The sequence below is a fragment of the Pleurodeles waltl genome, chromosome 2_1 (assembly GCF_031143425.1).
Source record: "Pleurodeles waltl isolate 20211129_DDA chromosome 2_1, aPleWal1.hap1.20221129, whole genome shotgun sequence".
Taxonomy (NCBI): domain Eukaryota; kingdom Metazoa; phylum Chordata; class Amphibia; order Caudata; family Salamandridae; genus Pleurodeles; species Pleurodeles waltl.
This window is the reverse complement of record NC_090438.1, coordinates 134,784,397-134,808,401: the sequence shown is the minus strand read 5'-3', so window position 1 is coordinate 134,808,401 and position 24,005 is coordinate 134,784,397. Positions and strand designations below refer to the sequence as shown.

The following is a 24,005-nucleotide window of genomic DNA, read 5'->3' as shown; positions in this document are numbered from 1 at the left end:
CCAGATGACGTTGTTGTAGCAGCTGTGGAGCCTGTGGACAGTGATGAGGATGAAGCTGAGGAAGAAGACAACGACAACAGGGAGTCAGTCATACAGCAGTATTTCCAGTGAGACACAGGTGAGAACATTTTCATTTTTAGCATTACATTAACTTTCACAGGTCTACCTCTATCCTGTTTTTCGATTTAAATCACTATTTGGTAACTGAGTTGTACCCTTCCATTACGGTTTCACAGGTGTGGTTACCTATGTGTCAACTGCTTGCATCCTTCAAGGGCTTGTGATGTGTGACATAGGTATGTTAGCTTTAGAATGGTACACCCATTATGACACTGTCATTGATAATACATTTTTACTAAATCACAGACTGACTCCAGATTGTTTTGTGTTTCAAGGGTGTTTATTGAAGTGCTCAGAAATGGGAGGGGGTTGTAAAATGAGGATGGGTGATGGCGGAGGAATGTCCATGGCAGAGTCCAGTCTATTAGTCTCACAGGTGCACTGCCCATCTGGGCATAGGAAGTGGAGCTGGTGCAGTTTAAGTATGGACAGGGTAACAAAGTGGGACAGTGGGAGGACAATCAGGGTGGTCTCATTTCCTGGCGGGGGTCTTGCCATCTTGCTCTGTCCTCTTCCTGGATCTCAGGGACCGCTTGCGTGGTGGTTGTCCGTCTGCAGGGGGTGGGGTGCTGGTGTGGTGGTCCTGTGGCGGGGCGTCCTGTCCACTAGCGCCGGCGGAGGTGGTGGGCAGTTCATCGTCCTGGCTAGTGTCAGGGGCCCCTTGGAGTGCCACGGTGTCCCTCAAGGTCTGCTGTATGTCCTTCAGCACCCCTACGATGGTGCCCAGGGCGGAGCTGATGGTCCTGAGCTCCTCCCTGAACCCCAAATACAGTTCGTCCTGCAGGCACAGGGTCTCCTGCAACTTGTACAGGACCGTTGCCATCATCTCCTGGGAGTGGTGGTAGGCTCCCAGGATGGAGGAGAGGGCCTCGTGGAGAGTGGGTTCCCTTGGCCTGTCTGCCCCATGTCGCACAGCAGCCCTCCCAGTTCCCCTGTGTTCCTGTGCCTCCGTCCCCTGGACCGTGTGCCCACTACCACTGCCACCAGGTCCCTGTTGTTGTTGGGGTGGTAGGTTACCCTGGGTGCCCTGTAGTGGTGGACACACCGCTGATTGACCTGTCCTGGATAGGGAGGATTGGGCCCGCTGGGTGGGTGCTGTGCTGGTGTTACCAGAGGGTGGAAGGTCGGTGTTGGTCTGTGCCTGTGCAAGGGGAACCGACTGTCCTGAGGCCCAGGATGGTCCGGGCTGGTCATCAGGATCCAGTAGGGCAGAGCTGCTCTCGTCACTTTGGGCCTCTTCTGGGGGTGGAGTGGTGTTGTCTGGACCCTCTGGTGTGGTGACGGTCCTTCGGGTTCCTGCAGGGGCATAAGAGCGTGATTATTGCATGTGTGTGTGTGTAATGGTGTGCAATGGGTGGGTGTTTGTGTACCCCAGTGCAAGCATTCCTGTGTGTGGGGTTGTGTGATGATGGTTGGGGGGGGTGTACTGGGTCTGTGCAGTGGGCATGCTTTAGTGAGGGGTGTCCATGCTTAGTTGTGTCATGCAGGGCTTGGTGTTGAGATGGGTGGTTTGTGTCATGGGTACATTAGTGAGGAGTTGTAGTGATAGGGGAGGGGGTGGGGGTGTGTGATAGCATGCAGGTAGGGTGGGGGATATGATAGTTAAGAATTGACTTACCAGTGTCCCATTCTCCACCGACTCCTCCGAGGCCCTCAGGATGCAAGATGGTCAAGACTTGCTCCTTCCATGTTGTTAGTTGTGAGGGAGGAGGCGGGGGTCTGCCGCCAGTCCGCTGTACCGCGATGTTGTGCCTGGAGACCGTTGAACGCACCTTCCCCCGTAGGTCGTTCCACCTCTTCCTGATGTCCTCCCTATTTCTTGGGTGCTGCCCCACGGCGTTGACCCTGTCCACTATTCTGCGCCATAACTCCATCTTCCTGGCTATTGGTGTGTGCTGTACCTGTGAGCCAAATAGCTGTGGCTCTACCCGGACGATTTCCTCCACCATGACCCTGAGCTCCTCCTCGGAGAAGCGGGGGTGTCTTTGGCGTGCCATGGGGTGGTGTGGGTGGTGTATGTGGTGATGGTTGTGGTGAGTGTAGTGGTGTGTGGTGTCTTGTGCGTGGATGTTGTGTGGGTGATGGTGTTGTGTGCCTCTGTTTAGTGGGGTTGTCTATTCTGTGCTCTCTCTCTGTTGCCTTCGTCTCTAATTTTTGGTCGTAGGGGTTTGTGGGTGATGTGGGTGTGTGTTTTATATTGTATTGGGTGTGTGGGAGTGTTGTTTGTATGTGTATCAGGTGTGTGTATTTGTAATTGTCCAATGTGGCGGTGTTTTGGAGATGTGTGTGTATTTTGAGCGCGGTGGTGTGCGGCGGTACGCCAATGGAATACTGCGGTTGAAAGACCGCTGCGTGGATTCGTGGGTCGTAATAGCATGGGCGTGTTTCTGTTGGCGTGGAGGTGGAGGATTTGTTTCCGCCAGTTTATCACTGACCTTTGGTGTGGCGGTGTTGTGTGGGTGTCTGAATTTCGGTGGATTCCAAGATGTGTGTCATAATAGCTGTAGCGGAATGCCGCCGCGGTGTATTGGCGGTCTTCTGCACGGCGGTAAGCGCCTTTTACCGACAATGTTGTAATGACCACCTCTATCTAGTCACAGATTCCTTACCTTAGAATATTTCCCAGGCATCAGACTGGATCCGTAAACATTTTAGCAATCCTCTTTTGCGTCGTTTGGCTCCACATGGCGTTGTCCGTATCGGAAGTGCAATCCGCTGTGACTATACAGGTGCCACCCCAGGAAGCTGACCTCATTCTTGACTGTTTTCCACACCAGAAAACAGAGTCAATCTGACAAGAAAGGACTAGTGTGCCAGTATGAGGTACTGAATGATCTCTTGAATTTTTGATACACACTTTGCAGAACGAAGAGGATGAGAGGGTAGGTAAGGAATCTGCAACTAGATAGAGTCTCTACCAGATAAGGCATTATCAAACGTAAGTAACTTGTTCATCTGATAGAGACTTCTAGCCGCAGATTTCTTACCTTAGAATAGATACCAATACAATCTCTCCCTGAAGGTCAGTCTCCATACTGTTGTACTATAAAGTCCTGGAGCACCAAACATGCAAAAAAGCCCATTTCACCGGACCTGATTGTCTAAGCAGTAATGCTTGACAAATGTATGCAGCGATGCCCATGAGCCTGCTTGGCAGATATCCAGAGTAGGGTCTCCTCTCGCTAACACAGTGGCTGCAGTTTTAGCTCTTGTATGAGCCCGCAAGCCCTCAGGGGGTTGCTTCTTGGCTGCTGCTTAGCAGATTTTAACCCAGAGGATGATTCATCTAGAGACGGTTTGTTTGTTAACTGCCTTGCCTTTCTTCGCACCTAAAAACCCAACAAAGAGTTGCTCGACCACCCAAAGTCCTTGATATGATAGATGTAAAATGATAGCATTCTTATTGGGTACAGACAGTGGAGTCTCTCCTCTTCCTTGGCAGGATGAGAGGCAGCGAAAAAGGTGATAGTCTGCCCGACATGAAAAGGTGTGACCACCTTTGGTAAAGAGGAAGTGTGAGTCCTAAGGACCAATTTGTCTGGGAAAAAGGTTGTGTACGGGAGATAAACTTAAAAAGGTCTGCAACTCACTAACCTTCCGGGTAGATATTATTGCCACAAGGAACACTGATTTGATGGTCAGGATTTAGAGAGGGCAGTTATGCATAGACTCAAATGGTGACACATGAGAAGGGCGAGAACTAAATGAAAACCCTAGAGGGGTATAGTGAAGGGCATAGGAGGAAACGTGTTGTAAATCTTTTAGGAAACCAGTCACAACAGGTGCCTTGAAGAAGGTTAATCTGGCAAACACAGGAAGGCTGAAATGGGGGAAAGGTACCCTTTTACTGTGCCTAAAGCAAGACCTTGCCAGGCTAGGTATGAGGCAAACAAAAGGACTTCAGACAAGGGTGCAGACAGAGCATCAACAGATTTGGTAGCACACCAAGCCAAATATTTGCCCCATAGACAGGTGTAAATTATTTTCATGGAAAGACGCCTGGCTGCTACGATGACATCACACACTTTGGAAGGGAAATCAAACACACTCAACCGCTCAAACTCCACCCGTGTAGGTGGAGAGGGTGCAGGTTAAGGTACAGGGAAGCCTGATTAGGGAACAAATGCTCCTGCTCTGAATGTCGGGATACCGGACTCTCCCTACCCAATCCAGGGCCACTAAGATGACTTGGTCTTAGTCACTCTTGTTCTTCTTGAGAATTTTGGATAGGAGTGGTACTGGTGAAAAGATGCATAGGAGTCCTGAGCTCCACCCAAGACGAAATCTCTCTCTGAGTGACAGCTGCCGTGTTGGCTCTCATAATAACAATGAAACTGCTGGATTCGGGCAGCAGCAACACCGGATTGTGGGGGAACTGAGTCCAATCTCATACTGTGTCACAGCTGTCGGCCTAACCCCAGCTAGCAGCAACAGATAAAATAGTAAAAAATTCACTGCAAAATGAAGCTTCTACTAAAATAATAAAATTAATAGTTTTTTAGGATAAAGGGCACAAGCTGCACTCCTATGGCTAAAATAACGTGCCCGCACGTCCGCACCACCTTAGAAACTTCAGGGAGCAGAAGTGCTGGCATTGAATGTTCTCGGTTGTAGCGAACAAATCTATCCAAGGTTATCCCCAATGTTTGAAGAGGCCTTGCTTTACCGTCAGATGAGGCTGCCATTTGTGATCGGCAAGGCATTGAAGGCTTGGTTTGTCTGCTCTGGCGTTCAGTGACCCCTGCCAGTTGCTGAACCACTAGAAATATGCCTCGATGTTCCAGCCATGTTCAGAGCTGCAGGGCCTCTTGACATAGGGCCCACAACCTCAATTCTCCCTGCTTATTTGCAATACCACATAGCAGTGTTGTTGTCTGTGAACATCTGAGCCAGCTGTCCCATGATGGTAAAAAGAAAGGCTTTCAATGCCAGATGAATTGTTCTTTGTTCCAATAGACTGATTCTCTAAGACCCCTCCAGAGACCAGAGTCTTCTGATCTCCACCTCTCCCAGGTGGCCATCCCAACTCAGAAATAATCCATCTGACACTACCTTGAGCTCTGGATGAGGAAGATAGGTGGTCTGTTGTAGACCCAATCATAGTCCATGAGCCACCACTGCAGACCTTTTGTAGTTCACTCCAGTATCTGTACCAGGATGGAGAGATTCCCATGATGCTGTGCCATTTGGAACTTCAGGTCCCAAGGCAGAGCCCTCATATGGTAACAGGCATGTATTACCAGCAGGATGCAGAACGCCATAAGGCCCAACAGCCTTAGAGTCAGTCTCACTGAAATCCAGGCTAGAGGCTGAAACATCATAGCCTGAATATCCTGGATTTCGTTGTCCAAGAGAATAAATCAGAAAATTTACTGTTTCCAGAATAGCTCCAATGAAAGGGAGCATATGAGATGGAGTCAGGTGTGATTTAGGCACACTGACAGTGAACCCCAGGGAGAGTATGAGATCCACTGTAGTTTGGAGGTGGGAAATGACTGCCTGGGATAAGCTCACCTTCAAACATCAAATTCACCCGATGTCATGCAACCCCCGCCATCATCTTGGTGAACACCTGAGGGGGTGCAAGTAAGGCGAAAAGGGAAGTGCTCGTGGCCCGCTGTGAACCACAGGACTAGCAGGCAGGATGTGTATATGGAAGCAGGCGTCCTGCAAGTCCAGTGCTACCATCCAATCTCCCGGGATGAGAGCAAACAGGACCTGAGCTAAGGTGAGCATCTTGAAGTTCTCCCTCTCCAGGAAGCAGTTGAGAAAGCGCAGGTTTAAAATTATGCAGAGACTTCTGCCTTTTCTGGGCACCAGAAAGTAGCAGGAATAGCAACTACAACCTGCTTCTGATGTCAGCACCCTCTCAATGGCTCCTGTGGGCAAAAGAGCTTGTACTTCCTGACAAATCAGGGAGAAGTGGTCCCCCCTCAGCCAGTCGTAAGAAGATGTTATGGGTGAAGAGGTTACCAAACAGGGAATGGAGTAACCCTGTTTGATGATCTGGAGTGGACTGCCAGTAGGGCAGGTGATGGTGGATCCTGCAGCCCACTGTGGTATGAGGGCAAACTAAAGGGTCTTGAAGGGTGCGGTTGCTGAGGGAGTGGCAGGCTAGGTCTACCTCTGACTGGCGGTCCCACGCTGCCCATGGGAACCGCATCCACTGTCACAAAAAGTTTGGAAAGTATGTTGGCTTTGGTAGCTAGGCAGGAAAGAACGCAGTTCGTAGCCACAGAAGGGACAAAATGCCAAATGGAGTTGGCGGGCGGCCATGGCGAGCCCCAAGGAGCTGGTAGTAGCCTGGATGTCTTAAGGCCCTCTAACACTGAGTTTGCCTTTTCGCCAAAGAGGCGGGAGCCATCGAAGGGCATGTACAGAAAGGAAGCTTGAGCATCCCAAAAAAGCCAGTAGTTCTTTACCAGGCGTGGCATTTTAGTGTCACCAACGATGCAATTATGCTGCCTAGTGAACTGGTCTTTTTCAGTTCGCTGTGAATAGTGAACTTTGCTGTGCCTCTGCTATCTGTAATTGCTTGTGATAGTATGGCTCGGGTCTCCTCTGAGTCCATGAGCAGCATATGCAAAACCAAATTCCAAACTGGGGCGGTGTATCGCCCAAAATACAATCGGTGTTCACTGACTGCAGTGCTAGGCTGGTGAACGAGAACATCCTCTTGTCGAAGGTGTCCAGTCTTTTGGATTCCCTATCGGTGGAGTAGTAGGAAGCATGCCAAGGTTGACGTTTGAGGTGGAGGCTTTGACCACCAAACTCTCCGGGGTGGGGTGCTGGATGAGAAAACTGGGATTCCCAGGAGTAAAGCGATGGATAATTGTTCTGTGCACAGAAGCCCCTGTGAAGGGCTTGGACCAGGTCACAAGCAGAACACCCATAAGGGCTTAAATAAACGGGATGAGAGGTTCAGAGGTGGCAAATACCAACTACAGGTCCTCTGTCAAGATGTTCAGCTTGACCAACATCAAGGGCAGCTGAAGGTCCAGGACCTCAGCCGTCTGCGCATCACCACTGCAAAAAAGTCCCCATCCTCTGGAGGCACAGTGGGAAGAGAGACCAAGTCAGTGTTCGGTGATGTGTCCAAACCGGTAACATGCACCAATTCCTCATACCAGCTGTCCTTGGGCTCCTCTAGTGTGTTAGGGTAACCAGCAAGGTCCCGAGACCTCTATCAATTGTCTCCCTCGTAGGGTCTATCAAAGGAAAAAGGCACTGGCTCAGATCTGGAGGGCATGGTGCAGGTAGGTGCAGGAGTAGGTGTCAGACAACACCTATCTGGCTTCGTATCAGAGTAGAGCATGACGATGGGGGTCATGGCTTCCGTGGGGCATCTTGAATGACAGCAATGGAGCGGACTCGAATAAGGTTGAGGACTCATCTGGAGCTGCTCCAGATACAACATTGAATCCGTACAGTGAAGCTGAAGAACGTCTCTATTTCTTGGACATTATCTTTTTGGGGGACTTACCCAATGGATGACTTCGTATGAGATGATGAACATCAAGAGCAACTCAGCAAGCGATGCGACCAGCATCGTGATCACTGTGGGGTCATCCAACATCAGGCAGTAAGGAGCTTCAAGAAGCGCTCCTGCAACGCCTTTGGGTGCATCGCACTACAGTCCTTGCTGCCCTTGGAGTCGTGGTCCAGCTTCAAGCACCATGGGCAAACCATGTATGGGTTAGTCACAGATATCTGCCTGCAATAGGCACTACAAAGTTTGAAACCCAATGGTTTCTTAGGGGAAATCTCTAGCACACCAGGAGACCAAGTCTTGAAAAACAATTTGAAAAAATGTCCAAAAAAACTCAGTCAAAAAGTGGCTGGAGGTAGCTCTCTATGGATCTGCCCTGACTGGCTTGGAAAGAAAAGAAAAGAACTGATGACATTGAGTGAAAAATTATAGAAAATAAATAATGGTCACAGGTAATACATAAAACTGAACAATAAAGGCAAAACAAAGTGTCCTTAAAGACAGCTTAATTTAGGCAAATGAATATAAAAGGAATGATTTAAATTGTTACACACGGACTAAAAAACAGTATGGAAGTAAAAAAGGATAATGAATCCGGCAAAATTAAAACATGGTCATCTACATAAGGTGGAGAGATATGATATATTTGGTAGTCTGGGAAGCAGGGCGAGTTAGTGGTAAAGCTCATTAAAAATGTGGTGTCCACATGAAGGCAACATTTAAGATACTATACCCTTGGCATTATGCTAGTGAAAGTCTCCCTCTACGATGGAATCTCACTATCACTACTCTTTGGAGCCCTGCTTAACAATATGGTAGACAGTCTTGAACAGTGTAAAGGTTTCTATCACATAACTTTATATCAGCAAAATTCATAATATATTCTAAATTAATGACCTATGGGCCTGATTTATATATTGGTGGCAAGCATTCTACGTTGTAGTGGAGATGGAATATGTTTACCAGCGATCAAATGGTCCACCACCACATTTATCTGCAGGCGGACCAAAGTTTGGCCCCGTCTATGCCATGGCCAAACTTCTCCAAAGGCCTGACTGAGTAATTTAGATGGACGGACATACAGCAGTTTTTTACTACCTATCACCGCCAGGTAAACCTTGGAAGTAACAGTCAGTAAAAAAACTAAAATGCCTCCTTCACTATGGCAATCATCTCCATTGGTGAGGGGTGCATTTGTATTTTTTTTCAATTTTGGAATGTTTGTTTGTTTTTTGGGAAAGAAAAGGTTTTGAAACTTTACCGTAGGGCTCCATCATGTTTGACGGAGCCATACAGCATAGTTCCAATACATTCAGAAGAACCGCCTTGAAAGCGGTTGCTGGGAATAGCAGAAATGTCTGCTGGGCTTACGGATATTTCTAAATTTGGCAGATGGGTACCTCGTTTTGGCAACAACGTGATTTACTCTGTCGCCTTGACAGAGTACAGTCTGTCCACCAACTTATAAACCTCACTGTTTATGTCCATTATTACTGTGTAAAAAGGTAGACACTAATATACTAAATTTAGAAATACTGACCATGGCTTGCAGATCCACCTGAGGATTCCAGTCAGAATCGTACAATATCACCACATCAGCAGTTGCCAAATTAATTCCAAGACCTCCAGCTCGTGTACTTAGCATAAATATGAATTTGGTGCTGTCTGGAGCATTAAAGGTTTCAATTGCTTTCTGAAAAGGCGAAAATGGAGTAAAGCAAAAGGACACATTCATAATTGTTAATTAACAAATAATGGCACATATCACATTAAGTTGCTCAATTTAGAATTTGTGACTGCTAAATATGAAAAAAATACAACATATCTGTAAAATAACACAAACTGATACTATCTCAAAAAGTCCACAATGTTACATTTTCTGGAAACCATAATGGATTTCATGACTGAGGCAAAAATGTAACTGCATAGGATTCATCAATTTATGAAATGTTTATGCTGTTCTGAAATCACTTCCAACATTAAAATTTAAAACATGTTAAGAAAAAAACCCATGAAAGGCTCTGTCAAAACAAACAGTGATAAGAGCTGCTTAAAAAATTGCTTAGAGAACTGACTTGCATGCACTAACTCTTTGGCATGCACAAGGCAAAATACACGCCTGGACGGTAAGCAGAGAGTAGAGTTTGTGCCTGACCAAAAGGAGTGAGTGGAAAAGATGGTGGTCAGATTGTCCATTGATTGAACTGAGCTGAATGCACAGTAGCCCATTAGTGTGTTGGCTTACATTCACAGTCACACTCTACAGCTTATCAATGTTGTTTTGGTTGCCAGATTTTAGAATCCTGACAGTCAGTCCTAGAGGTTCCCTTCCTGGGCTGGAGGTGGACACCACAGCCTAGTACTGCCCCTCTCCCCTGCTCCGTGGGCATGCTGCTGTTGGGGTCAGGGTTGCTTCACTGTCACTGCTGGCCACAGACGAGAACCTGTTACTAATGTAACATGCCACCATATTTCAGGCAATGAAATGCTGTTCAGATCATCATCAGAAAACAGAGCAGCCACTTCATAAAAACAAATCTATGTAAAGGGGAAGTGCAGCACATCAAGCTGCACTGGATCCAATCCCCTACAGATGGGGTGGCCAAGTCCATGATGTGGTATTCCTAGTCATGGGCGCAAGCACTGTAGCCTATTCCTTTTCTAATATAGCATACCCCCGCAGCTATGAAAACTAAGGGGGTCATTGTGACCCCCGCGGGCGGCGGGAGCCGCCCGCCTGGAAGGAGCCGCCATATGGCCGCTCCGCGGTCGAAAGACCGCGGAGGCCATTCTGGCTTTCCCGCTGGGCTGGCGGGCGACTGCCAGAAGGCCGCCTGCCAGCCCAGCGGGAAACCCCTCCCCACGAGGAAGCCGGCTCCGAATGGAGCCGGCGGAGTGGGTATGTGCGACGGGTGCAGTGGCACCCATCGCGTATTTCAGTGTCTGCAAAGCAGACACTGAAATACATAGTGGGGCCCTCTTATGGGGGCCCCTGCAGTGCCCATGCCATTGGCATGGGCACTGCAGGGGCCCCCAGGGGCCCCACAACACCCCATACCGCCATCCTGTTCCTGGCGGGCGACCCGCCAGGAACAGGATGGCGGTATGGGGTGTCAGAATCCCCATGGCGCCGCAGCAAGCTGCGCCGCCATGGAGGATTCTGCAGGACAGCGGAAAACCGGCGGGAGACCGCCGGTTTTCCTGTTCTGACCGCGGCTGAACCGCCGCGGTCAGAATGTCCTGAGGGGCACCGCCAGCCTGTTGGCGGTGCTCCCGCCGCCCCTGGCCCCGGCGGTCCGTGACTGCCGGGGTCAGAATGAGGGCCTAAATGTTTTCCCACTGTGTGTCTCTGAGCCCTCAGCTGACAGAAGGTCGGTGTACTACTTGTTCTCACCATCACTGATTATCATAGTAGACTGTAAGACCATAACTTATCAAGTTTTAAAATCTATGGCATCTCATGAAAAACAGGGTGTAAATTACATATTTTCTCAGATTATTTGTCATTTAATTTGAGTGGATGAGTAACCATGGAAACCCACCTTCCAGTAGTCATTCTTGCTTACTGCACTCACTCACTAAACAAAGTTATAAACTAAATTGTACAAATAACTTAAACTAACATCTATCGCACATTACTAATCGCCTTTCCTTATGTACAGGTAGATTTGTTGAAGAGCCAACACCCTCAATTTTTCTTTTGCAGTAAATCTGTTGAGCGCCCGAAGTGCTAGAATCGGTCGCAATTGTTTAAATGAGTATATTCCAATGATGAGATGGCGTAAAGAGACCTTTTCTGTTACTTGTTTTTGCAGCACTAGACGTGTTTCGTATTGTAACTTGGGAAGATAACAGTTCAATAAAAGTTTTGGTGGAACCTGTTTGAATTTAACTGAATATCCATTACGTATGATGTTTAATACCCATCTGTCCGTAGTTATATTATTCCACTTTCCCAAAAAAACAGTTACTAGTCCTCCAACAGGAGTTGGAAACTCTTGGGGTCAGGGGTAGGCAACCTTCTTTACAGATACCCCCTCTGGTATTGCCTTTGCCTCTGATGTTGTTGCACCTCATATGGCTGTCTTGGGGTTTGAATACTTCGATAGTGATCCCTGAGCTTGTAATGTTTAACATATTTTTATGCTGTTCTATTCCAGCGGCTTTGAGAGTTTCTGCTTCGTTTTCCATTCTGACCATTTCTTCCCCAGTATGTTGCCAAAGAGACATTTCTAAATTAGAGTCAGTTTTAAAGAGAATAACCATAGCCAAGATGATCTACTCAATGAAATCCCATGACAGAATGATGTAACTGAGAATTCAACTGAATCAACTGGGGCACTGATGGATTGGTGTGAGATTAAAGAGCCTTCTTTAACCATCTCTAAAAATCTTGTTGCCTATGTGATGGTGGATCCGCGACAAAATATTTCATCCCATCCCATAACTTTCTATGAAATCTCCCTAGACGAGCTGCTGCACAGCCTTTTTTAAGTGAGTGGGAGCCACACTACAGATCTTTTTTTACAGATTTGTTTTCCTTTTAGGGTCCACCCATTTGCTCTCTCTATTAGGAGGAGGAGCAGTGTATTCTGGAGCAGAAGCATGCTTCCTTATAATGGCCCTCTCTGAAGGGTCACCCCAAACTTTTTACCCTCTTCCTCCTGTTTTTGTGACCTTGTTTTTGTTGGCCTTAAGACTCTGAGCACTTTGACAAGTGCTAAAGTGCATGTGCTTCTCCCCTAAACATGGTAACACTGGTGTATACACAATGGGCATCCTTAATTTACTTTTATGTCCCTTGTAAAGTGGTACATCATATTTTGCCACCCACTTAAAAAGCCTGTTAAGCATGTCTCAGACCTGCCACTGCAGAGCCTCTGGCAGGGGCGGCTCCTCCGTAATAGCGGAGGAGCGTCGCCCCCCTACTCAGTCAGGCAGTGACAAATAGTCACTGCCCGACTGAGCCATGGGAGTCTAGGGCGAGGCCATGGCAGGGAAGAGGGGTGCACATGTCAGTTTGGCCAGCTGCCTTAGTCTGGCCCAACTGACATGCACACTTACATTTCTCCAACCCAGCTGTGTAATACAGCCAGGTTGGAGAAGTGGCACAGGCTCCCTATGCCTGGGCGAGTGTAAAACCAGCCCACTCAGGTCAATCCCAGCCTTGCACTCATGCTTGCTATAGCATGAGAGCAGCATCTGGATTGGGAGCCTGTGCTTTGTGCCCCAGTGCCGGGAAAAGAGGAGTGTCACAGAGGCAGCCAGCAGGTACTTAAAAAAAAAAAAAAAAAAGATTATTAAACCCCCACTTCGACATGGCAAGCCTTAAACTCCCCTTTTATTAGATATGTCACCCCTAAGGTAGGCCTTAGGTAGCCCATGGGGCATGTAACTATGTACCTAGAAGGTAGTGCATGTATTTTTAAGTTTTACATGTCCTGGTGGTGAAAAACTCCCAAAGTCATTTTTCACTACTGTGAGGCCTACCCCTCTCATATGTTAACATTGGGAATTCCTTATTACACCGTTCAAGTTGTAATTCCTGATAGAGAAGGAGCAGATTTGTCATATTCTATATCACTGGAATAGTAATGATAAATCCTCTTTACTTGTAAAGTCAGATTTAACATTACTATTTTAGAAATGCCACTTTTAGGAAGTGGACATTTCTCTGCTCTTCTCTGCTCTTACAGTTCTGTAGCCTGTCTTCAATACACATCTGGGGTGAAGTGACAGCTACACTTAGTGCATTCCCTCTAGAGAGCCACAATCACATCTATGAGTCCTGCTCTGCAAAGTGGTGCCACTTAAATTCTGAGCCCTTGGAAGTCAGAACCTGTGCTGCAACCCAAGAAAACCAATGCATCGACGATGTTGCACCAATCGAAAAAGGCGCATTTCCACTCGACAATGAAGCATTGCGACTGGTGCCCGAGCAGCATTGCAGACTGCAAGACACATCGTCCCCAGACATCGGCAGACGTTCCGTGGCTCGGTGCCAACACATCACTCCGTGATCAATGATGCGTCACCTCAATGTCCACCAACGCCTGATCTTTGACCCATCCTCAATGGTGCAGCTTGGAACCAACGTACCACCTACATCTCTTTGATCAACAGCGACACATTTCCTCCTCTGCTCCATGCACTTAGTCCTTGATGCTTCTTCCATCCAAGGTACTTTTTCAACGGCTCCTGCTTGGGTCCTATAACTGGCCTGCCCTCCATGGCGGTCTGCCTGATCTTTGGATTTACCCCGGTCTAGTTCTACTTCAAGTAACCTTTTAGCGCTATTGACTTCTGGCCACTACTTTTGATTTATTCTTCAAAAATTCATAACTCAAATTCTACTTATTGGACTTGTGTCATTTTGTTATTGTTTTACTCATAAAATATAATCTATTATGCTGTTTGGAGTATTTTTTGAGGTGTTTTCATTGTGTTACTGTGTGAATTGCACAATACTTTACAAACTGCCTCTTTTGATAAGCCTGACTGCTCTGTGCCAGGCTACTAGACGGTGAGCACAGGTTATCTACAACTGCATATTTAGCTTACCCTGACTAGAGTAGACGTTCCTGCTTTTACAGAGTGCATACTCAACCAGAAACCCCAGTTCAAACATGCTGTAACTATGATTGAATTAATATTAGGAGACATTTTTAGAAAATCAGATTCTTGTTGAGGTGGCTTGTATTTCTTAAGACGTCTGTAGGAAGCCGGCTCAGTATATGGTGTTCACCTACAGTGAGGCACTCTGCACTGAGCCCAGGCAACCCTTAGTGATAGTGTAGGCAGTTCTAGATACCCAAAGCTCTCATAAGGATAGCTATGGAGAGCAGCTAAGGCTTATCCAGGAGGGAGTAAAGCAGTTGCAAATACCACACAGGTTATTCAGTGATTCACACACAGGAAAGAACCACACCAGTGTTAGAAAATTGGTTATATTTATTATAACACACACTCTAGAACTAACTTTGGTATGTCTCCTAACCGGCGATATGAACATACAAAAATATACTTAGCAACAGGTAAGTAAGGGCATAACATAATATGGGCCCCTACTGGGGGGCCAACCATACACTAAAAAAATGGAATGAAAAAAATCACTTGTAACCCACACTACGAGCCAAGGAGCCTTAGGACTGGGGAAGTACCAAAACCCCAAAGGTAAGTAGGTAGGGTGAAGAGTTGTAACCCCGGATCAGTGTCCATAGGGTAACATTGAAAGTCGTGGTTGACGTTTTTGTGTTTTAAGACCTTCCCGAGAGGACCCTGAGGAAACCCACTGGAACAAGCAAGGTTGGATAGTGCCCCCACCAGTGGATACCCAGAACAGTACAGTACCTATACCAAGAGCCCCGATGCATAGGGATGAAGTTGTGTCTGAACCTCCTATTGAACTCAACAGTGACCTCGGTTGTCCAGATGCTGTTGGACACGTGGACCAGGTCGGTGGAACCCAGGTGTGGATTTCTAAAGAAAAGGACCTAAGGAAAGAGGAGACAGAGTCCACACCACCCAGAGGTGCCCTGGCGGTGTAGGAGGGCAATGCCGAACCCTTCTCGGAGATGCTTTCCTGTTGGATGGTGGACGAAGAAATGCAGCTGTGGAGTCCAGGCAATGCAGGAAGATCCCAGGAGTCATCCACAAGCTGTCCCATGCCAGCTGCTGAATAGCAGAGGGGTCAGTGGTCAGCGGGACAACCACCAAACCTTGGCAAATGCAGGGAAGCGTTGCAAGGGTTTTTGCAGGATTTGGGGGGACCAGCAAGGTGCCAAGGGTCCAGGTGACCAAACCTTGGCAGGTAGGTCAGGACCATCTATCAGAAAGCAGGGGAGCTGGCAGGAATTATTGGAGCCCCAGGTGGGCCCTCAGGCAGTCGCAGGGACGCCTCAGTAGCACAGCAAAAAAGGAGCAGGAGTTGCAGAGAAGACGTTGTTCTTGCAGTTGTGTAGTGCTGGTGGCTGCGGCTGCTTGGAGCTAGGAGGTCTCTAGGCTAGAGAGCAGACAAGCCTTGGCAACAACAACCAGATGCAGTGCACAGGGGTTCTGGTCAAGCAGCTCCAGAGAGGGACCACAGTCTTCCCAGTTGCAAGGTAGATAGGTCAGACCTCTGGAGAGCCACAGAACCACCACATGTGTTGTAGAACTTTGAAGAGTCCGTGGGACAGCAGAATCCACAACTGGTCGCTGTTGTTGAGGTGCCTGCTGATGCAGAGAAGTGACTTTCCTAAGTACAGGCAGAGACCCAGTGACTCTGGAGGATGCACGGCCAAGGGGGTTGCAGAAGTCTTGCAGGACTTAGAAACAAAGTTGCAGTAAGAGCCCTCCTACTGGTTACATTCTTGTTTTTAGTTCCAGCAGAGAACAGCAGCGGTTCCGGTATCCAGGTTGCAGAAGTGTCTTGCAGAGGAGACTTGCAGATAGTTCCTGTAGTCTTGCGCACAAATCAAGGGTCCCGCCCTCAGGTGAGCCCTTAAGTAACCCAGGAAGGGAGTTGGACACTTACTGCAGTGACCCACCGATCGCAGGGTGGGAGGGATGGATGCAGGGTCATGGATATCACCTTACTGGAATAATCATGCAGGTGCACCCAGCTGGAGAGGGGGGTGGTCACACCGCTACCCATTGTATTGTTTCGTGCAGGGGCTCCTGCACAGGAGTAAACCAGTTTATGCAAGGAGGGCACCACATGTGCAGTCTGGTGGCGCACAGAGGCACCTCCAACCCAGCCCAGTGACACCTATTTCTAAGGGAGAGATATGGGGGATCCCCCAAGGAACCTCCAGAGTACATGGGATAATGCAACTAACATTGGAATAGGTGTAGTTGCATGATGTTGACCAGTGTCCACTACTCACCTTAAGGTTGTTTCACCACACTTACAAAGCCCAGAAAATGGAGTCTGGGGTTTGCAGGAGCACCTCTGCTCATTTAGGGGTGCCCTCACACTGAGGACAACGCACCCTGCACTTGGGCTGAAAGGCTTACCTTAGGGGGTGTCATATAGGGTCAGAGTGTAGAGACCATGATATAAGGCAACCCTTATATATGGGGTGAAGGGTGCATGCACCATTTCACACACGCTGCAATGGCAGGCCTGTAGTCACAGTTTGCATGGGCCCCCATGGGGAGGGCACAATACATGCTATGGCCCATGGTGGACCCCTAGCGTACCAATGCCCTGGGTATCCGATTCCCCTATTCTAGGGACTTACATGGGTGCACCAGTATGCCAATTGTGGGCTGTAAAAGTTACTTACCAACTCAATTTAGGGGAGATGAACTGACAATGGGGTCCTGGTTAGCAGGATCCCAGTGTATTACAGTTTAAACATACGGACACCACACAGAAAGTGGGGGTAACTATGCCAGAGAGGTGCTCCTTTCCTACAAAGTCTAGGAATGGCACCTTTAACAATGACTGTGTTTAGAATTGATTCTTCTATAATGTCAAAAAGACATGGCAGAAAGGGCAGAAGAAGCTTCAGAGCTGCCCTTGGCTGCATTGTTTCAAGAATGACAGCAACTGTTGGTTGAGGTGTGCCTATATTAATGTTCAATTTAGTTGCTCCTCTAATTAAAGCATCCTCAAAGGTTAGAGTATCATCTACTGGAGATATTGTAGAAGGTGACTGTGGTGGCGATGTTGGAGGGATGCCTGAATCACTATAAGGTGATCTTGATCTGAATCAGAAATAGGATACATCCCTTCTACTAAAGGGAGTTTTGAGTGGTGTTGTCTTAATAAGTGAAGGAGACTTCCACTTTCTGATTGGAGACATGTAGGTTGCCTTCAATGGTGAACGATCTAATGGATCCATGTGTCTGCAATGGATTCTCTAGAGGTATTGCAGCTCTCAATGGATAAATACGTTAATCAATTTCAACAACAGGATCAGCAGATACTTGAAATCTTTTGGAACGAGCAGAAGGTGATGCACAACACCCTGGTGAAGAAGAGAGTATCACCAGAGAGGATTTCAACATTGAGGGAGAGGATTTAATGTCATATAAGACTTTCCTATCAACAGCAGTAGCAGTGGCAGCGTTCTATGCCTTTCCGATGTTGTATGTGTTACCACTGACGGCAGCGGTGAGCAAGTTTCTGCCATCGTGTTCTTCGAAGTCGATAGAGGCGGTGATCGTCTTGAAGCTCAGTTTGACGGTGAACGGTGTAGGAAGTTGGCTCTGTATATACTATCTCAAAGTGAGAGATAGTGTGAACCGAGTCCAAGGTTCCCCTTAGAGGTTGATAGTGACAAAATTAGATAATCGTCCGAAGTCTTTGGAACGATCAAGGTAGAACGCTAACGCTCTTTTTGGGTCCAAACAGTGGAGTCTCTCCTCTTCATGAGAGGGACGTGGGGGTGCATAAAAGGTAGGCAAGGTGATGGACTGTCCGACATGGAAGGGTGTCACTACTTTAGGTAGGAAAGAAGTCCTTGTGCAAAGTACCACTTTGTCAGGATGTATGGCCAGGAAAAGTGGCTTAGATGACAGAGCCTGCTCAAACGGGGTACACATAAGGTATGTTAATACCAGGTTTAAATCCCATTGGGGCATGATGAATGGGACGGGAGGAAAGAGATGTGTGAGGCCGTTAAGAAACCTCCCAACTATAGGAGATTTAAATATGGAAGGCTGATCTGGTAACCTCAAAAAGCAGAGCTAGCTGAAAGATACCCCGTAAGAGTGCCCAGGGTGGAACCCTGCTAGGCAAGGGAAAGAATAAAGAGAAGTACTTGACAAAGAGGAGCAAATAGAGGATCAACAGATTTGTGGATGCACCATGCCACAAATTTCTTCCAACGACAGGCGTATACAGTTTTGGTTGAGGGACACCTGGCTGCCAATATAACATTACAGACTTCAGGTGGCAGGTAAAAAGAAGTCAACTGTCGCCGTTCAATCTCCACGCAAGGAGGCAGAGGGTGGACAGGTTCGGATGGAAGACCCTTCCCTGCTGCTGTGACAGAAGATCCTCCCGAAGGGGCAGTCTGATCGGAGGAGCTATGGCCATCCTCAACAGCTCAGGATACCAGACTCTTCGTGCTAAGTCTGAAGCCACCAGTATTACTTGGGCCCGGTCTTGCCTGATCTTCTTCAGAACTCTGGGCAGAAGTGGTATGGGCGGAAAGGCGTACTGGAGAACTGAATGCCACTTGCAACGAACAGCGTCCCCACTCCGCATTGTTTGTTGCAATACCACATGGCGGTGGAGTTGTCTGTGAACACCTGCACTGCTTTCCCCTTGAGGGAAGGAAGGAATGCTTTCAATGCTAGTCGAATCGCTCAGAGCTCCAGATGACTGATATGGAGGCAGGTTTCCGCCGGAGACCAGAGGCCTCTGATCTCCTCCTCTCCCATGTGGCTGTCCCATCCCAGGAGTGACGCATCTGTCATGACTGTAAGATCTGGTTGGGGAAAGGACAGGGGTCTGCCCTTGACGCAATCCTGATTTGTTAATCACCACTACAGGTCTCTCGCAGTTCCTTCCGAGATCTGGACCTTGTCAGAGAGATTCCCCTGAGGCTGCACCCACTGGAACTTCAGGTCCCACTGCAGAGCCCATATATGCAATCTGGCATTTTGAACGAGCAGGATGCAGGAGGCTCTGAGGCCCAGTAGCCTCAGAGTCATTTTTACCGAAATCCAGGACAGAGGCTGAAACATCAATATCATAGCCCGAGTATCCTGGATTTGCTTTTCGGGAAGATATGCCCGAAACTGCACTGTAGTCAGAACAGTTCCGATGAAAAGGAGAATCTGAGAAGGAGTCAGGTGTGACTTTGGCATGTTGATAGTGAATCCCAGCGAATGCGAAAGGTTCGCCGTAGTCTGGAGGTGGGAGACGACTATGTGGGGCGAGTTCGCCTTCAACAGCCAATCGTCAAGACAGGGTAAGACTGGAACCCCTAACCTGAGCAGATGAGCTGTGTAGGAAGTTGCCTCTGTATATACAGTACTATCTCAAAGTGAGAGATAGTGTGCACAGAGTCCAAGGGTTTCCCCGAGAGGTTGATAGTGGCAAAATTAGAAAATACTAATGCTCTATTTTGTGTTAGTGGTCGACCAGTAGGCTTATCAGAGGGTAGTATTAAGCATTTGTCCAGCAATAAAGGAGGAACACACACTCAAAAGACTTAACTCCAAGCCAACAGTTTTTATATAGAAAAATACCTTTTCCTAATTTATTTTAGAACCACAAGATTCAAGATTTGAGGTAAGTACATAAAATGCAAAGTACTTCACACAGGTAAGTATAGAACTTTGATTCAAAGCAGTAGTACACACAGTTTTAGTTAAAATGGCAATACGCTATCTTAAAAGTGGACACAGTGCAAATCAACAGTTCCTCGGGAGGTAGGTTTGGATAGGTTTCTCAGGTAAGTAAAGCACTTACACAGTCAGTCTCCTGGGCATAGGCAGCCCACCATTGGGGGTTCAAGGCAGTTCCAAAGTCAACGCACCACCAACACAGGCCCGGTCAGGTGCAGAGGTCAAAGAAGGGCCCAAAACACATAGGTGCCTATGAAGAACAGGGGTGCCCCGGTTCCAGTCTGCTAGCAGGTAAGTACCTGCGTCCTCGGAGAGCAGACCAGAGGGGTTTTGTAGAGCACTGGGGGAGGGGGGGCACAAACAGGCACACAAAACACACCCTCAGCGCACAGGGGTTTCCGGGTGCAGTGTGCAAAGTAGGCATCGGGTTTGCTATTGAAAACAATGGAGGGACCTGGGGGTCACTTAGGCGATGCAGGAGGGTACGGGGGCTTCTCGGGCCAGATACCAACTGGGCAAGGATGAGGGCCGCCTTCTTGTCACTCCTGCACTGGTGGGAGGTTCCTCGCAGTACTGGGGGCTGCGGGTGCAGTGCTTGGTCCAGATGTCGGCATCCTTGTTACCAGGCAGTCGCGGTCAGGGGGAGCCTCTGGATCCTCTCTGCAGGCATCGCTGTGGGGGTCCAGGGGGGTCGACTCAGGGTACCCACGTCGTCGTAGTTGCCTGGGAGTCCTCTCTGCGGTGTTGGTTCTCTGGAGCTTGAGCCGGGGGCGTCGGGTGCAGAGTGTGAAGTCTCACGCTTCCTGCAGGAAGAGAGAGTTCTTTGAAATTTGCTTTAAAGTTCCAAAGTCGTTGCAGTTTTTGAACAGTGCCCCTGTTCTTGGGAGCTTCTTGGCCCTTCGGGTTCACGGCAGTCCTCTGAGTCCTCAGAGGTCACTGGTCCCTGTCGGATGCGTCACTGTGCAAGTTCTTTGAGTCTGGAGACAGGCCCGTAGGGCTGGGGTCAAGTCAGTTGTTGTCTCTGCGGTCTCTGTGGGGCTTTCACGTCAGCAGTCCTCTTCTTGTTGTAGGTTGCAGGAATCTGATTTCCTGGGTTCAGGGTCGCCCCTAAATACTAAAGTTAGGGTGAGTTTAGGTCAGGAGGGCAGTAGCCAATGGCTACTGTCCTGGAGGGTGGCTACAACCTCTTTGTGCCTCCTCCCTGAGGGGAGGGGGGCACATCTATAATCCTACTGGGGGAATCCTCCAAACTCAAGATGGAGGATTTCTAAAGGCAAGGGTCACCTCAGCTCAGGGCACCTTAGGGGCTGTCCTGACTGGTGGGTGACTCATCCTTGTTTTTCTCATTATCTCCTCCAAACTTGCCGCCAAAAGTGGGGGCAGTGGCCGGAGGGGCGGGGATCTCCACTAGCTGGGATGCCCTGGGGTGCTGTAACAAAAGGCATGAGCCTTTGGGGCTCACCGCCAGGTGTTACAGTTCCTGCAGGGGGAGGTGAGAAGCACCTCAACTCAGTACAGACTTTGTTCCTGGCCACAGAGTGACAAAGACACTCACCACATGTGGCCAGAAACTCGTCTGGTTGTGGCAGGCTGGCAGAAACTGGTAAGCGTAGCACTAGGAGCTGGACTGGTATTCAAGGGGCATCTCTAAGATGCCCTCTAGGTGTATTTTACAATAAATCCCACATTGGCATCAGTGTGCATTTATGGTGCTGAGACGTTTGATACCAAACTTCCCAGATTTCAGGGTCGTTTTTATATAACTGTGGAGTTTGTGACTGACAGACTCCCAGACCATATACTCTTAATGGCTATCCTGCACTTACAATGTCTACGGTTTTGCTTATACACTGTAGGGGCATAGTGCTCATGCACATAAGCCCTTACCTGTGGTATAGTACACCCTGTCTTAGGGCTGTAAGGCCTGCTAGAGGGGTGACTTACCTATGCCACAGGCAGTGTGAGGTTGGCATGGCACTCTGAGGGGAGTGCCATGTAGACTTAGTCATTTTCTCCCCACCAGCACACACAAGCTGGGAGGCAGTGTGCATGTGCTGAGTGAGGGGTCCCCAGGGTGGCATAAGACATGCTGCAGCCCTTAGAGACCTTCCCTGGCAACAGAGCCCTTGGTACAAGGGGTACCATTTACAAGGGACTTATCTGTGTGCCAGGGCTGTGTCAATTGTGGCAACAAAGGTACAGTTTAGGGAAAGAACACTGGTTCTGGGGCCTGGTTAGCAGGGTCCCAGCACACTTTCAATCATAACTGCCATCAACAAAAGGCAAAAAGTCAGGGAGTAACCATGCCAAGGAAGGCATTTACTTACAGCGGCCCAAAATGCATGCTGTGTTCACAGACTGAAGCGCTAGACTGTTGGAAGAAAACTACTTTTCCCCAAATTGTCCAGTCTTTTTGATTCCCTATCCGGGAGTGCGGCAGGGAATGCGCCAGATGAAGAGGAAGCCTGGATGACAAGGCTCTCAGGCGTGGGGTGTTGGGTGAGGAATTTCGGGTCTGGCGGTGCAGGCCGATGGTGGCGGGCAATCGTCCCATTCACAGGAGCTCCTGTGCTGGGTCTTGACCAAGTACCCAAAAGGACGTCCATCATTAAAGGGTAGAAGGGGCTCAGAAGAGGAAGACCCCGGCTGAAGCACGTTGGTTAGGATGTTAGGCCTATCCTCCACAGAAGGTAGCTCGAGGTCCAGGACCTCAGCCGCCCTTCTCACCACCATGGGATAAGAGGCACTCTCCCCGTAGCCACGGTAGGTGGAGAGAGCATACTAGTGTCAGGGGAGGTGTCTAGACCACTAGCGTCACCCAAATCCTTAACCCACTCCATTTGGGGGTCTAGCTGGTATTCTAAAGGGTCCAGTGTCCCCTCCATACTCTCCGCATATCCATACCCACAGGATAAGGGTCTGGATCAACCCTGGGCCCAGGAGAGCCCATAGAGAAAGGAATCAGTATCGAGTGACGTCGTTCAAGCTCCGGGTCATCGGGTATGAGGATAGGATCGACGACGATTGTGGGCCCAACCGACGTCGGGAGCATCAACGTCTGACTCGACGCCGGGGAAGGTCGTTGTGGCATGACCGGCGTTGGGATGGATCCACGATTGGATCTGGAGGGGCCGTGGCTGAAGCCAATGACTTAGATTCCAAGGTGGCCTTCACCAACTCACCTGTGCCCGAAGGCGCAGACGGTGGGTCAGTCTGCCCAAAAATGAGGCGCATTGCCTCATAAAATTCCTTGACCTGGGCAGGGGTGGCTCCGGCTCCCAGGAAGTTGGGGAAGCACGGAGCCGACCCATATGAAGACTCCGAGGACAGAGGCCTAGAGCATCAACGCTCTTCCCATGCCCCATTGTCTAAGCAACAGGGTGAAGCCGAAGAATGCTTTTCCTTCTCTGACTTCATCTTTTTGTGATCCGAATGTGCTGATGACTTCGAGGACGAAGAGTGGTGGTGACTCCATGGCTGGACTCAAGACCTTCCTCTCGAAAAAGACAGTGAACGCCGCAATCGAGTGTCGGCCCACCATGAGCTGTAAGGACCGCTCCCTCAAAGCTTTCGGGTTCGTGGCCCAACACTTGGAGCACGACTCCAGGTCGTGATCGCCCTCCTGGCACCAAAGACACACGAGGTGCAGATCCGTCACCGACATTGTTCGGTGACAGGAGTCAAAGGGCTTGAATCCGGTCTTGCGGGACAGCCCTCGACGCATCCACAAACTCATCAAAAGAATTTGACAAAAGTGTTGACGTAGTCAAAAAATTACTGAGGTACCCCTCTCCGCATCTGCGCGTAGGCTGGTGCGGAAAGAGAAGAACTGACATCAGTGCACCGGGGTGGTGCCTATATACGACCGCGGGTCATCACGGCAAACACAAAGCCCACGGAGTCAACCGACGCCATCTGACGGCATGGCACGCAGAGGTACTGCTCGAAGAAAAATCTCCGGATCCAGTCTGACGCCTAGGGAATTTCAAAGGTAAGGAATGTGCACCTAGAAGTCTCTATCAGATGTTGATGACAATGTCTTGAAGGTGATCTTTTATATGTTGAACTCCCTCTGTGGAAGTCTCTGATAGACTGATTAATTTTTACA

General features: G+C 48.8%; 1 protein-coding gene across 2 annotated transcripts in view; it reads right to left on the bottom strand.

Moving 5' to 3' along the window:
- LOC138262082 (probable global transcription activator SNF2L1) overlaps positions 1 to 24,005 on the bottom strand; it is a 1,420,807-nt gene that overhangs the window by 668,154 nt on the left and 728,648 nt on the right. For both annotated transcript variants that reach the window (XM_069211817.1, XM_069211826.1), the window contains exon 13: positions 9,150 to 9,302. In XM_069211817.1, the coding sequence (XP_069067918.1) occupies positions 9,150 to 9,302 (153 nt within the window). The remainder of the gene's footprint in view (positions 1 to 9,149; positions 9,303 to 24,005) is intronic.